This window comes from Drosophila obscura, unplaced genomic scaffold, assembly GCF_018151105.1.
Source record: "Drosophila obscura isolate BZ-5 IFL unplaced genomic scaffold, ASM1815110v1 contig_51, whole genome shotgun sequence".
In the NCBI taxonomy this organism is placed as follows: Eukaryota; Metazoa; Arthropoda; class Insecta; order Diptera; family Drosophilidae; genus Drosophila; species Drosophila obscura.
The window spans coordinates 25982-40872 of record NW_024542841.1 but is presented as its reverse complement, the minus strand read 5'-3'; the positions used below and the strand labels follow the sequence as shown (position 1 = coordinate 40872).

General features: G+C 42.3%; 2 protein-coding genes across 3 annotated transcripts in view; both read left to right on the top strand.

Annotated features, from left to right (window-relative positions):
- LOC111075281 (trypsin-1) overlaps positions 1-14891 on the top strand; it is a 42560-nt gene that overhangs the window by 18172 nt on the left and 9497 nt on the right. The window contains exon 1 of one of the 2 annotated variants that reach the window (XM_022368450.2): positions 5331-5440. The exons of the other annotated variant lie outside the window; for it this stretch is intronic. The gene's annotated coding sequence lies outside the window, so the exon portion shown is untranslated. Of the gene's footprint in view, positions 1-5330; positions 5441-14891 lie in introns of those variants that run through there. 2 annotated transcript variants of the gene reach the window in all.
- LOC111075280 lies at positions 10893-14079 on the top strand. Its single transcript, XM_022368447.2, has 2 exons — positions 10893-11121; positions 11176-14079. The coding sequence occupies exon 2, from the start codon at positions 12635-12637 to the stop codon at positions 14069-14071; it is 1437 nt and encodes a 478-aa protein (XP_022224139.2). The 5' UTR covers positions 10893-11121; positions 11176-12634; the 3' UTR covers positions 14072-14079.

Here is a 14891-nt window from a genome sequence, read left to right as displayed (position 1 = left end):
GCAGTTAGAAATGTCTGTAGAGTCCGTGTCCATCGAGTCCGCATCCTTAACTATCCCCTCAGTTTCGCTCCCACCAGCTAATAGATGTCCAGGACCACCGGATACTGCCATCACAGGTACTAGGCCTGTGGTGCCAAAACCACTGGTAGGACTCCCACCAAAGCGACAAGTTTTTGTCTCGCGGCTAGCCCCTGACCTCACATCCAATGATGTGACCGCTTTTATACAAAGCAAAAAAAAAGCCGTCGGCTTAAAGGTGGAAAAATTTAACTTTTCTTACGCCAGGGAGATATCTTTCTTCAAGATAAGCGTCTCCCCAACTCAATTTGAAATCATTTGTTCCGCCAAGTTTTGGTTAGAGCATTTGGTGGTTAAAGAGTTTAAGGCTAAGAAAAAGAATAGACCCCCCATTACTCTTCCTAGCATTCAGACCAGTGCTCCATCTCCATCTCCATCCTCATCTTCCACCTCTACTTCCACCCATCCAAAAAACTAACTTCCTCTCTTGTAGTTACCTACCAGAATGCTAGAGGCTTGCGTAGTAAGCTCAGCACTCTTTTCCTTGAGAGTCTCGCATTCTCATCCCACGTTATTGTGTTCACCGAGACCTGGTTAAAGCCGGACATCCTTAGTTCCGAAGTTTTGGCAGGTCGGTACACAATTTTTAGAAATGACCGTTTGTCTCGACGTGGAGGTGGGGTCCTTATTGCAGTGGACTCAAACTTCACGTCGGAACATTTCATGGTCCACGTTCAACAAGACCTGAAATTCCTGTGCGCAAAACTGATTCTCCCAGGCTTTTCCGTTTTCATTACTTGCTCGTATATTTCACCTTCCTCGGATATCTTAATATACGAGCATCACCTGTCCGCTTTAAAAACAGTTTCTTCCTCGCTATCAGATAAAGACCATATGATAGTTCTTGGTGATTACAATTTGCCAGGTACTGTTTGGTCTTCGGTTAACGAGTCTAATAACCTTGTGCCCATGTCACGACATGACTTTATCGACGGCTTGCTAGACCTATCCCTGTCTCAAGTCAACCATGTGAACAATTCCTTGGGTCGATTGCTTGATCTGTGCTTTGTCTCGGATCCGACCATAGCGTTGTTAACCCGAGCCCTTCCGCTCAGTATACCTGAAGACTCCTACCATCCTACATTCGAAGTGTCAGTCGATATTGGAACTACTGTATTGGATCGAATGGGTAGGCTATCTGAACGTGTCCGCTGCTTTCGTAAAGCCGAGTTTACGAAGCTTAATAACCTTATTAGGGATTTTCATTGGTCCGCTCTGTACTTGTGCACTGACGTTATGAAAGGCACAAACATTTTTATACCCGTACTCAAAAAAGAGTTAAGGGGTATATTAGATTTGTGGTAAAAGTGGATGTGTGTAACGCAGAGAAGGAAACGTTTCCGACCACATAAAGTATATATATTCTTGATCAGCATCAATAGCCGAGTCGATATAGCCATGTCTGTCTGTCCGTCTGTCTGTCTGTCTGTCTGTCTGTCTGTCTGTCTGTCTGTCTCGATGAGCGCCTAGATCTCAGAGACTATAAGAGCTAGGGCAACCAAATTTGGTTTCCAGACTCATGTGATATCCCACTGCTACAAGTGTATTTCAAAATTTCGCCCCGCCCCCTTCCGCCCCCACAAAGGACGAAAATCTGTGGCAGGCACATTTTTAAAGATATGATAAAACTAAAAACGCAGTATCGTAGAAAATGCCCATATCTACCAGATTGCCGAATCTGAATCAGATCGGATCATAATTATAGCCAGAATGACAAAATTCATAACCCTGCCCCTGCCCCCTCCTGCCAACGACAACACATCTAATTTTCCATCTCGCTCGCACACTCAGCCGCGTTCAGTACGCGAGCAACCCCTAGCGGAGGAGATGTAGAATCTAAATGGTACATGTACAATCTAAATATTAGATGTATAATATACATTGTATATGTAGATGTAGATAACAGATGTAGAAAAAAAATGTAAAGTGTAAAATTTTTTTTTAATTCTAAAATTCTAAAAAATCATATGTTCAAAAATGTAAATACTGACTGAGTACGGGTATAAGTAGAGTCGCGTCTTTAGAAGCGACTCACACGTTCCTTCTCGTTTACAATGTACTTGACACATTTTTTGATTCTTGTGTCCCACTTTCTTGTCCGGTTAGATCTGGTAAGCCTCCTTAGTTTACCAACGAATTATCCAGTCTAAAAAATTTAAAATCAAGACTTTATAAAAAATTTCGAGAAGTTGGTTCTCCCTCTTCTCTTTCTCACTATATAATAGCTCGGTCAAATTTATCCGTTCTTAACGCTCAATGCTATAAAAACTACCTATCTCGATGCAGGATACGATTTTCGCAGGACCCTAAACAGTTTTACAGCTTCGTAAATATTTCGTTATCTTTTCTCAATATGTCAGCAAACAATGATCAGGCAATTGCCGATCTTTTTGCCAAATTTTTTCAAACAACCTATTCTCATGAAAGCTACTCTGGTCAGCCGTATCCATACAGTTTACCAAGGTCGAATGGCATCTTCAGCCCCTTGTTAAATGAAAGCTCACTGCTTCATGATCTTCGACTAGTTAAGCCAGTGTTTTCACCAGGTCCCGACGGAGTTCCCGGCTGTGTACTCAAGTACTGTGTCGACGCTCTGTGTGGACCCTTGCTTAAACTATTCACCCTATCCATTAACTCTTCATGCTTCCCCCCCATCTGGAAGGAATCTTTTATTATTCCGCTCCATAAGAAAGGTAGCAAGTCTGATGCAAATAATTATAGAGGTATATCTAAGATATCCGCTATTCCTAAAATGTTTGAACAAATTTTAACTCCGCACTTGCAACATCTCTGCAAATCACTTATATCTCTCCGTCCCAGCACGGATTTATAAGGCGACGATCAACAACCACAAATTTATTAGAGTTTACCTCTTTTATCATTAAAGGCTTTCAAGGTAACTTGCAGACGGATGCATTCGATTCTGTAAACCATTCCCTTTTAGCACAAAAACTTGACCTTTTAGGGTTTCTGCCTAATCTTTTGAGATGGATGACTAGCTACCTTCGTTCTAGGTCTCAAAGAGTCCTCTTCAAAAACTCCTTCTCTTCACCTGTTAAGGTTACTTCTGGAGTACCAAAGGGCAGCCATCTAGTCCCCCTACTATTCACACTCTTTATTAATGATCTGCCTTCAGTATTAACAAACTCTCGAGTACTCATGTATGCGGATGATGTTAAACTTTGTGTCCAGTATAAGGACATTTCATTTCACTCTCGCTTGCAATCCGATCTCAATAACTTTCAGTCATGGTGTTGTGCAAATATGTTACACCTAAATGCCTCGAAATGTAAAGTAATGACATTTCATCGCTCCAGCCCCCTTTTGGCTCCTTATAGCCTCTGCGGTGGTTCTCTTGAGAGAATTACCTTGGTTGATGATCTTGGTGTTAAATTAGACCCAAAGTTAAAGTTTTCGGGTGTGCTTGGGTTTATAAAGAGGTGGTCAAAGGAATTTGACGACCCCTATATAACGAAGACTCTCCACATCTCGCTTTTTTCGTCCGATTTTAGAGTACGGCTCTTGTGTATGGTGCCCCCAGTACAAAGTACACCAGGACCGTATAGAATCAGTCCAGAAAAACTTTTTACTTTTTGCTCTGCGTGGCCTTAACTGGGATGCAGGTGTGAGACTGTCATCTTATCCTCGTAGATTGCTTTTAATAAACCTTCCAACCTTAGTTAGTTGTATAAAAATGCTTGGTGTGATTTTTATGCACAACCTGATCAAGGGTGACGTAGATAGGCCTGACTTGTTGAGCCGCATAAACTTTACGATTCCTATTAGATCTACTAGAAACTTCATTCCTTTGTTCCTTTCGCTTTGTAGATCGAATTATTCCTTGCACGAACCATTTAGGGTACTTTGCTCGGACTTCAATTCCCTCTACCACATAATATTAACTACTAATTCCCTTCCTCTTCTTAAATCACTAATACTAACATACCTTTCCCGTAATTTGTTATATTTCTTAGCTATCTTTGCATGTTTAGCTCTTTGAGTTGTGTTTAGCTCTAATTTTGCTCGAATTTTAGTCTAACACCTATATTTCCTGCATGCTCGCGATCGGTTCGGTAACACGCGTCGCGCGTCATGCGGCAGCGCCCCTCGGTCGGTTGGGTGGGAGGAGGGCTGGGTTTCTGCCTGGGTTCCGCGCGTATCAGGCTTCGGCTTGGTGTCGCATGGGCCACTTGATGGTGCAGTCATTGCATATCAAAGTCCAGACAAAATGCGCTCCGAGTAGGAAGGAAAGCAGCAAAAAATAAAGTGCAGAGGAATCGTACGCTCTAACACAGTAATATATGCATTTCAAATGGACGGTATTTGGCAGGGCAAGTTGTTTGTTCAAGAGGAATCGTGCGCTCCAAAAACCACAGCAGTCAATGCTTACCAAATCCTCGGGGAGCGAATCCACCCTTGGCAGTCCAAGACAGGAATGGTGTTATTGGCTCTGGCGTGGCTTCTTTTATTACAAAAAGTCAGCTGTTGGCTTCCTTCTTTGGCACTAGCGCGTTGCCATGATCAGCTGCTAGTGTGGACGTTGGGTTCTGATGGCTGGGCACACTGTTGGCGCGTGGATATAAATGTTTGAGTGTGGCCGTTACTTATTGATCGCTAGTCACATTGTTGGCGCGTGGGTTTAAAATTTTGAGTGTGGCCGTTCCTTAGTGATCGCTGGGCCCACCGTTGGCGCGTGGATTTAAAAAGTCGTGAATTTTTTTTGTTTATGTTTTTTTTTAATTAACTAATTCTTCATTTTTTTGTTCGCTTATATATGTAAATATAGATGGTTAAATGCAGTATTGTAATGGAATTAATGTAAGTAATATCAATTTATAATATAAAAATAATTAGTTTTTGACGCTTGGTGTTGGTCGCTGGTCGTCACATTAGGAATAATATTAAATACGCAAATTTTCGGACAAATCGGACCACGCCTAGCTCATCCGCTCATATTCGACCCAGCTGTCACCGTATAGTTTTCAGGACCTTGCCTGATGTTCTGCAGCCTAGAAACTGTATTTTGTCCGAAAATAAAGAAAATTGAATTTCCTAAAGATAATTGAATTATCAATTTTTGGGAGAAAACAATTATTTACGCACGTGGCAGAGTTGCAAACAAAGGTTTTCGTTTTTCTAAATTCATAAATTTTCAGATCGATAAATCAACTACAACTCTATGTGAAAAGTATCTATCTATTTTCGTTATTACAGGGCCTTACGACGGAACTCATATGAAGACAACACAACTAATTTTGTTAGATTTTTCAACTTAATAGACATATACGCCATATACGCTAGAGCAGTGTTCCGCAAACTTTTTGTGTTCACGGTACAACTATCAAATCTAGATATTTTGAAGGTACACCAAAGAAAAAAGAAATGTTTATTTAATTTTTATATATTTCTAGAATCAATATACCAATACATATTTAATTTACATATAATTTACATGTTCAGTGAGAAATGTGAGCCTGTTTAACTGAGCACAGGCGATCAAAATTTGGAGCAATCGTAGATAGGGCTGCTCGCATCTCCTCATTTATCGTTCTCAGGCGTTCTCTTTTTTTCGATTTGATTGTAGTGAGAGTTGAAAATCCAAGTTCGCATAAGTACGTTGTGGCAAATGGTAACATAGTCGCAACAGCCCGTTTTGAAAGCAGTGGATATTCATTTTTTATATACAGCCAGAAATGTGCTGAGTCAATTTCAGAAAATTTTAATTTTAATGTCCGATCATTTTTTAACTCCATGAATTCTTCCTGCTCCTTTATCGGTAAGTGTCCAAGGTTAATGATATCCGAGAATGGATTTCGTACCCAGTCCATAGGTTGCAGGTCACACTTTGGAAAGTAACAATTCATTTTTTCAGCTAATAGCTCCAAGTGCTTCACTATCAAAGCCTGCACTTTTTTTTTCTGAATCGGCAGCCACGACATTTGGAAACATTTCCATTGACAGCGTGGCTGATCCATAGCACCAACTTAGCGCGAAAGCTTTCAATTTTGTCCGAAGACGTTAAAATATTGGAGTTTCTGCCTTGCATTTTTCTGTTCAGCTCATTTAAATGTGTGAATATGAACGACAGATATGCAAGTTCGGCCACCCATTCTTCTTTTTTAAACACAGAAACATAATCGGAACCCTGGGCCTCTAAAAACGCCTGGGTCTCATTTTTAAGCTCGTAAATCCGAGATAGAACTTTTCCCCGAGAAAGCCATCGTACTTCTGTATAAAATAGAAGTCACCGATGATCTGCTCCCATTTCCTGACAGACTGCATTAAACAGACGAGAGTTCAGCGGTCGCGTCTTGATGTAATTGAAAATTTTAACAACTTCTTGTAGGACAGACAACAATTCATCAGGCAAAGACTTTGTCATCAGTGCTTACCTGTGCAAAAAACAATGTACATTTTTCCACCTCCCAAACATTTTGGAACTGGGCATGAATCGTCTCCGCAATAAATAAAGCCATAGCTGACATAGCTCTCATCATATTTGCGATAAACAATCTTAGGTTTTTTTTTCGTTGACTCTGCTTCTTCTGGCAATATATTAGTTTCACTTGACAAACTTGCGGTACGTTTAACACATTTTTCCATTATAAAATATTATTATTGGCAATTTATTTGTTATTAAAAAGTCTATTACGATTAATATGAGACCTTTTGCTCGCACGAGTTCAAAACTGAGTAAAAATCTGGAAAAATATTTAGAATTCGCTTGCATGTTTGAGCACGCAAAGAACCTGCAAGTACATGCATATGTGTGTGTACTTGTGCATAGCAGAAGTTTTCCGAGCCGAAAAAATAATATGTTAATGCCTTTTCTTTTGAGAAAAAGCTTTTGCGATTGCTTGGTTGGATAATACAATAATTATGTTCTCTGTATTAATCTTAATATTTAATTTCTTAGTAGTATGTATTTATTTATATATTAAATAACAGTGTAAATACCAAAAGTATTTTCGTGCCCCAACCTTAGTTTCGGTAATCAAAATATCAGGCAGCTCGTTTGCTGAGCACACATACATACAGTATGTCAACTAATTGTTTGCAAAATGAAATAAGTCAGACAATTTCAACTTTAGCATTAAAAATATAAATACAGGCATTATTTGGGAAAATTTTGTTTATTAATTATATTATATATATGTATTATTTATGATTTATCAAATCAACTTTTGAACTTTGGGCGACGTTTGGCCATCCTTTTCTTGAGCAATGCCCACAAATTTTTGATAGGATTGAGATCCGGACTCTGGCCGGGCGTGTCAATAACTTTACTGCAATTATGAAGCACACAGGTGCCACTCAGCAACGATTTGTGCTTCGGATCATTGTTTTGGTAGAGCTTGTATTTGAGTTTGCTGCTGTTTCCTGGATCAACGAGGCCAAACTTTTGCGCACTTCTGGTCAATTCATTTTTTTAAATGTCCAAATAGAACTCCTTGGTCATTATTTCATACAAAATTCGCAGCTCTTCAACGCCTTTAGATGATATACAGCCCCACACCATGACTGAGCGCTTGCCAAATTTGACGGTTGGCACAATGTTTTTGGCCTGGAGTGCTGTGTTTGGCTTCCGCAAAACTTTTCTTGGTCCTTCATTATAATACATCATTATCTTTGTCTCGTCACAAAAAATGACATCGTACCAATACTCCGGTGAATTACTAGAATTAAAAATTGTGAAGTTCAAGCTCTTCTCAATGTTGACATCGGGCAGCAATGGCTTCTTCCTTGCTACATATGATAAGTATTTGTGACAAATGAGTATTTTTCTGACTGTCTCATGGAACAAGGTTTTCTTGCAGTTTGTTTTAATGTCATTCGACAATTTTCTGAGGCTTTTTTGAGGTTTAATTTCAATTGTTTTTAAAACTTCTGCACAATCCCGCCGAGAAGGCTTTGATGGTCTGCCGTCAGAGCGGTGTAATTCCAGCCTTTTTACCTTGTCCGGACGGTTAATTATATCATAAATTGTTCTAAGTCTAATTTTATAAGCTTCAGCTAACTCTTTTGCTATTTTTTTACTTCTAAAATTATAATAAACTAATTAAATCAAATTATCTTCAGTGCGTTTGCCAGGCATTGCAAAAATCATCAATAAAAAAAAACGTGACTTAAACCAAAGAAATTTTTAGCAAGAATGAGACCAAGGAAGACTAGAAAAGAGCCCGCGATCGGTCGTTTTCGAATTTTCTGACCCGTTAGTTTTTCTGTGGTATTCTTTCAAGCAGTGTTTGCATTTTGCAAAGAATTTATTGACATCGTCAAAAATGCCGTTTTTTGGTTTTCTTCATTTCTTTTACGATTTGCTTGGAATTTCGTAATTTTTATACCCGTACTCAAAAAAGAGTTAAGGGGTATATTAGATTTGTGGTAAAAGTGGATGTGTGCAACGCAGAGAAGGAAACGTTTCCGACCCCATAAAGTATATATATTCTTGATCAGTATCAATAGCCGAGTCGATATAGCCATGTCCGTCTGTCCGTCCGTCCGTCTGTCCGTCTGTCCGTCTGTCCGTCTTGATGAGCGCCTAGATCTGAGAGACTATAAGAGCTAGAGAAACCAAATTTGGTTTCCAGACTCATGTGATATCACACTGCTACAAGTGTATTTCAAAATTACGCCCCACCCCCTTCCGCCCACACAAAGGACGAAAATCTGTGGCAGGCACATTTTTAAAGATACGATAAAACTAAACACGCAGTATCGTAGAGAATGCCCATATCTACCAGATTGCCGAATCTGAACTAGATCGGATCATAATTATAGCCAGAATGAAGAAATTAATTTTCTGTTGGTTCCCTCTCCTTCTCCAGCGCTGCTGACGCTACTGATTCTCTTTCTCGCTCGCACACTCTGCCGCGTTCAGTGCGCGAGCAACCCCTAGCGGAGGAGATGTAGAATATAAATGGTACATGAAAATCTACTTGTTAGATGTGGAATATACATTGTAGATGTAGATGTAGATAACAGATGTAGCAAAAAAATGTAAAATGTAAAATTTTTTTTAAATTCTAAAAAATCATAAGCTCAAAAATGTATATACTGACTGAGTACGGGTATAAGTAGAGTCGCGTCCCCAGAAGCGACTCACACGTTCCTTCTCGTTTTTTTTCCTACCTATAACTTATACATATATATAATATAATTAATAAACAAAATTTTCCCAAATAATGCCTGTATTTATATTTTTAATGCTAAAGTTGAAATTGTCTGACAAATTTCACTTTGCAAGCAATTAGTTGACATACTGTACATGCATACTTATGCATGCTTGGATACGTATGTATTTCAAATATCATTACTTATTGACATGAATACCCTAATAAAAATTGTTCTTATTTAAAGTCATGTTCTTAATATAATTTTAATTCAAAATAAACTGTTAGTTACTATTCGTACAAGAGTTGTGATTGACTGGTTGAATAATAAATTAACTATATTCTCTGTATTCCTATTTAATATTTTGACTTTTTTCCGCGGCAAACCAGCCGATGACCACGGTACACCAGTGTACCGCGGCACACGCTTTCCGGAACACTGAGCTGGAGAAGAAACAAATTTGTGTAGCGAAGACACTAACTCTTTCTAATATAGATTCTACATACTTTAACGTGTATTATACATTCTGAACATTTATTTTCCATGAAATCTTCTCTGAATAAAAAAACTGCAAAGATTGCCAACAAATTGCCGCCATTTCTCACATCCTAGGGTTACCATAGATTATTTGACTTTGTGACGCCGCCAAAAGTGCAGAGTTGCCACAAGGCTCAACAAAAAAAATTTCCTTATATTAGGGGTATCTATTTTCCGAATTTTCCGAACTATATAACGCTATATTAACGCCACGAAACAAGTTAGTCTACATATTATCCCACAGATCCAAAGAGGCAGAGGCAGAGGCAAACAGCCTAACAACAACTTCGACATTTTTGTTCCCGTACTCAAAAAGAGTTAAGGGTTATATTAGATTTGTGGTAAAAGTGGATGTGTGCAACGCAGAGAAGGAAACGTTTTCGACCTCATAAAGTATATATATTCTTGATCAGCATCAATAGCCGAGTCGATATAGCTCTGTTCGTCTGTACTTCTGTCAGACGGATGTCTGTCCATTTTGATGAGCGCGTAGATCTCAGAGACTATAAGAGCTAGAGCAACCAAATTTTGTTTCTAGGCTCATGTGATATCACACTGCTACAAGTGTATTTAAAAATTTTGCCCCGCCCGCAAAATAAAACTAACAACATGTTAGATGTAGAATATACATTGTAGATGTAGATGTAGTTACCAGATGTAGAAACAAAATTTAATATGTAAAATTTTTTAAAATTCTTCATAAATTATAAGCTCAAAAATGTATATACTGATTGAGTACGGGTATAAAAGTAGAGTCGCGTCCCCAAAAGCGACTCATACGTTCCTTAACGTTTTTTTTTTTAGTTCTGGATTTTGATATGGCATGACAGTACCATTAAGTGGCCTTTGCGACACAAAGCCGAAGCCTGTTACGCGCGGAACCCAGGCAGAAACGCAGCCATCCCCCATTTACCATGCTAGAAATGTGTTCAGAAAACTTTAGAAAGGTAATTCTCTCAAGAGAACCACCGCAGAGTGTGTAAGGAGCAAACAAAGGGCTAGAGCGATGAAATGTCATTACTTTGCATTTCGAGGCATTTAGGTGTAACATATTTGCACAACACCATGACTGAAAGTTATTGAGATCGGATTGTATGCGAGAGTGAAATGAAATGTACTTATACTGGACACAGAGTTTAATATCATCCGCATACATGACTACTCGAGAGTTTGTTAATACTGAAGGCAGGTCATTAATAAAGAGTGTGAATAGTAGGTGTGGCGGGACGATAATTTGTATCGATAGGTATTTTTAGTACATCTAGTATATTGAAATGTATGGATTTTGAGCCCTGGAATGCACGGGCATATATTCGGCCACGATGAATTGCCGCCATATTTTAAGCTGCACTTTTGTATTGTCGCGTGGTTAGAGCAGGAGGAAATACTGCGGTAAGAACATTGTGGGACTTCTAAGAGGTTATGTGACCATCTTTTCTTATCTAGAATAGAACGGGCTTACGAGAAAACCTGCTTCTCTGGGGGTATATCGGCCGTTGAACGCAACTCCGTGGGACCACCGACATGATATTTTATTCGCAGTCCTAGGCAAGTCGACTGCAAGGGCAACTTGCGCTTGAGTACAGGCATTCAGCCACCTCAAGTAAGAGAGTTGTCAGAGACGCGGACAGCGTAGATTGGACGGTCCGCAGACAGCGACCCAGAGTAGACGCAGACAGCGCAGATTAGCTGGAGTACTGGGCAGAATAGAAGGATGCAGCATTCCCCAGACGAAGTAGCCGGTTGAACGAGGAGCAAGCGACTACAACAACAATGAGCGCGGCTTCCCAACCTATAAGTAGTGGTGCAGGAAATAAGCCGCCAAAGCCGAAAGTAACATCGGCGCAGCTGATTCCTAACCCGACCACTGCTGTTACCGTAGTAGCTTCCCAACCTGGAAGTATTACGACCACAGCTGGAGCTTCAGTGCCAGGACAGGCCCAGCCACCTCCAACCCAAGATCTCTTGGAGAAAATTGCAGCGTTGGGGAAGGAGCTGGAAAGGGAAAGAGCCCGAAACAACGTGAACACTGCCACCGATACCGTAATATCGAGCGATGTCGGGGTGAGTAGTGCGGTGTCACTGCTGACGCCATCTTGGAGCGATACGCCATTTTCGATTGGTAGCGATCCGATCCCATATAACGGAGTCGGTGCGAGCAGTGCAGCATGTATGGAACCACCATCATGTAGCGGACCATCGCTGCTTATGAGTAGCAGCTATTTTACGCAATTTTGTGCAGCCAGCACCGCCCAGACAGCGCGTGGAGTTGTGCCGCCGGGTATAGGGATTTATAACGTCATAACGCCGACTTCACTAGCGGGGTCCTACGCCTGGACGGCACCGAATGGAAGCAGTGGAAACTATATGCCACGCAAGCTTCCCGATCTGCCAGTATTTGGAGGTCAGCCAGAAGATTGGCCGATCTTTCTTTGTGCGTTTACGGAAACCACTCACGCGTATAATTGTACTGATCTGGAGAATAACCAACGCTTATTGAAGGCGCTGAAGGATGAAGCTCGTGAGACCGTCAAGTCGCTCCTGATTCATCCAAGTAACGTCAGCGCTGTGATCGAGCAGCTGCGCTTTAGGTATGGCCGACCGGAGCAACTTATACGCAGCCAGATAAATGGAATTCGAGACGTGCCTTCTATTTCGGAGCACAACCTGGCGAGGATTGTACCCTTCGAAACCCGTGTGAGCAATCTCACTGCCTTTTTGCAGTCAGCGAAGGCAGATCAGCATTTGGGGAACCCAACCCTTATGGAAGACCTTGTAGCCAAGCTCCTTACAAGCAAACGAGCGGAGTGGGCAAGGCATGCCGCTTTAATATTACCCTTTCCAACCATTGTCCATTTTAGTTCGTGGTTGACGGAGTACGCCAACGTGTTATGTACTATCATGGATGTCGAAGGGAAAGAACCAAGGCGTCGATTGCTGCATGCAAGCATCGACCAAGACCGAGGGGAGCATCAAGACAGTCGCCTTCAGACGTTGTCCAATATGTGGAGGACAACATGCAGTTAATGGCTGCAGTGATTTCAACGGAGCTTCGCCACCAGACAGGTGGAGGCATGTGAGGAGGCATCGACTATGTTTTTCATGCCTACGAAGTGGTCACATGCAACATGAAAGCAAGCACATGCAAGCTTGCAACAAGCATGGTGAGTGTCAACTAAACGTATGCCGGAAGAGGCAACACCGTCTGCTGCATGGTGTGGACGACCAGCGAAGAAGGTCGCCGCAACGAAGCAGTGACAGAAGCTACAGCGAGCGGAACCAGCAGTTACCTATTTCTAGACGTAGCCTGGACAGAGGGGCGCCGCAGGCAGCGGAAGGGACCGTACAGAGGATTTTAAGTTGTGTCGACGCAGAACGGGATCGCCTGCTGTTCCGTATACTGCCAGTAACGCTGTATGGAGCTGGTCGACGGGTGGATACATACGCACTCCTGGATGAAGGTTCATCTATCACGATGATCGACAACGAACTCAGGAAGGAGCTGAGCGTGCAAGGTGAGCGTCGACATCTTAATATCCAGTGGTTTGGCGGTAGATCCACCAGGGAGCCTTCCAACGTGGTAAGTCTGCAAATCAGTGGAGCAGGCAAGCCAATTCGCCATGCATTGCGAAACGTGTATTCCGTTTCGAACCTGAGCCTGCCGATGAAGACTCTACACCGACGAGATGTCCAGGGCGTGCACAAGGATGCCCGCCTGCCAATGAGGCCCTACAGCAATGTGGTGCCGAAACTGCTCATTGGACTGGATCACGGACACTTGGGACTTCCACTTCGAACGAGACGGTTTGCCAGACAGGGACCATATGCGGCCACAACCGAGCTGGGCTGGGTTGTCTTTGGGCCGACAAGTGGACAATCAACTACGCCGAGGTACTGCTTCCTAGCTGTTTCATTGGATGACACTATTCAGAGAATGGTGGAAGACTATTTTGATGTTGAGAACTTTGGTGTGAAGCTTGCGCCACCAGTCGCCGGCAGCGACGACGTGCGGGCGCAGAAGACATTGGAAGATACCACGGTGAGAGTGGGGCAACGTTACCAGACAGGTTTATTATGGAAGGATGACTACATTGTGCTTCCACAAAGCTATGACATGGCGTACAAGCGGTTGGTCAACGTCGAGAAGAAGATGAAGCGCAACGGGCAGTTCGCGCAGGAATACACTAGTGGCAGTGGCAGGCTATGGTATCTGCCACACTTTGGAGTAGAAAACCCAAACAAGCCGGGAAAGATTAGGCTGCTTTTCAACGCTGCGGCAAGAGTTGGTGGAACATCACTAAATTCGGCACTGGCCAAAGGGCCGCAACATTATAAACCCTAGCCAGCTGTGCTCTTTCATTTTAGAGAAGGTGCCATCGGAGTCTGTGGCGACATCAAGGAGATGTTCCACCAAGTTTTGATCCGACCCGAACATAGATGCTCCCATCGCTTTCTGTGGAGAGATGGAGATGACAGAAGGGATCCTGACATCTACGAGATGATTGTAATGACCTTTGGAGCAGCCTGCTCGCCAAGCGCTGCGCATTACGAGAAAACTGTAAATGCTGAACGGTTTCGTCATTTGGATCCAAGAGCAGTCAAGGCCATCATCGATTGTCATTATGTGGATGACTATGTGGACAGCTTTGCTACCGAGAGCGAACTTGATGACTTCAGGTTCAATGTGAAGTATCATCGAGTTCCAAGCGGGTAGCTGGCCACAGCCTGAATCTGGAACTGAACCAGGTCCGAATGGTAATGACGAAGAGGAGATGCCAAGTGAGTTTTCGCTTGTTGGTGCGAACGACTTTTGTATTTCCTTTCAGAGATTCTCGAGCTACAGTAGTCTACCCAGGACTACAGCCTGGGTCTTAAGGTTCACGCGCTGGTGCCGTGGACAAAGGAGCGAGCTCGAGAAGTACGGCCTTACTGCATCAGAGTGTGAGGCCGCGGAGAACCTGTTGGTCAGACAGGCTCAACGTGAAGCGTTTCCAAACGAGATGCGGTCGGCAGAAGACGGCAAGATGGTTGCCGGCGGGAGCGACACTCGAGGACTGTCACCCTACATAGATGACCTTGGAGTTCTGCGAGCCTATGGCAGAGTTGATGCCGCATTTTGCATGCCGTACAGTGCGAGGAGGCCGATAATTCTGTCACACAGG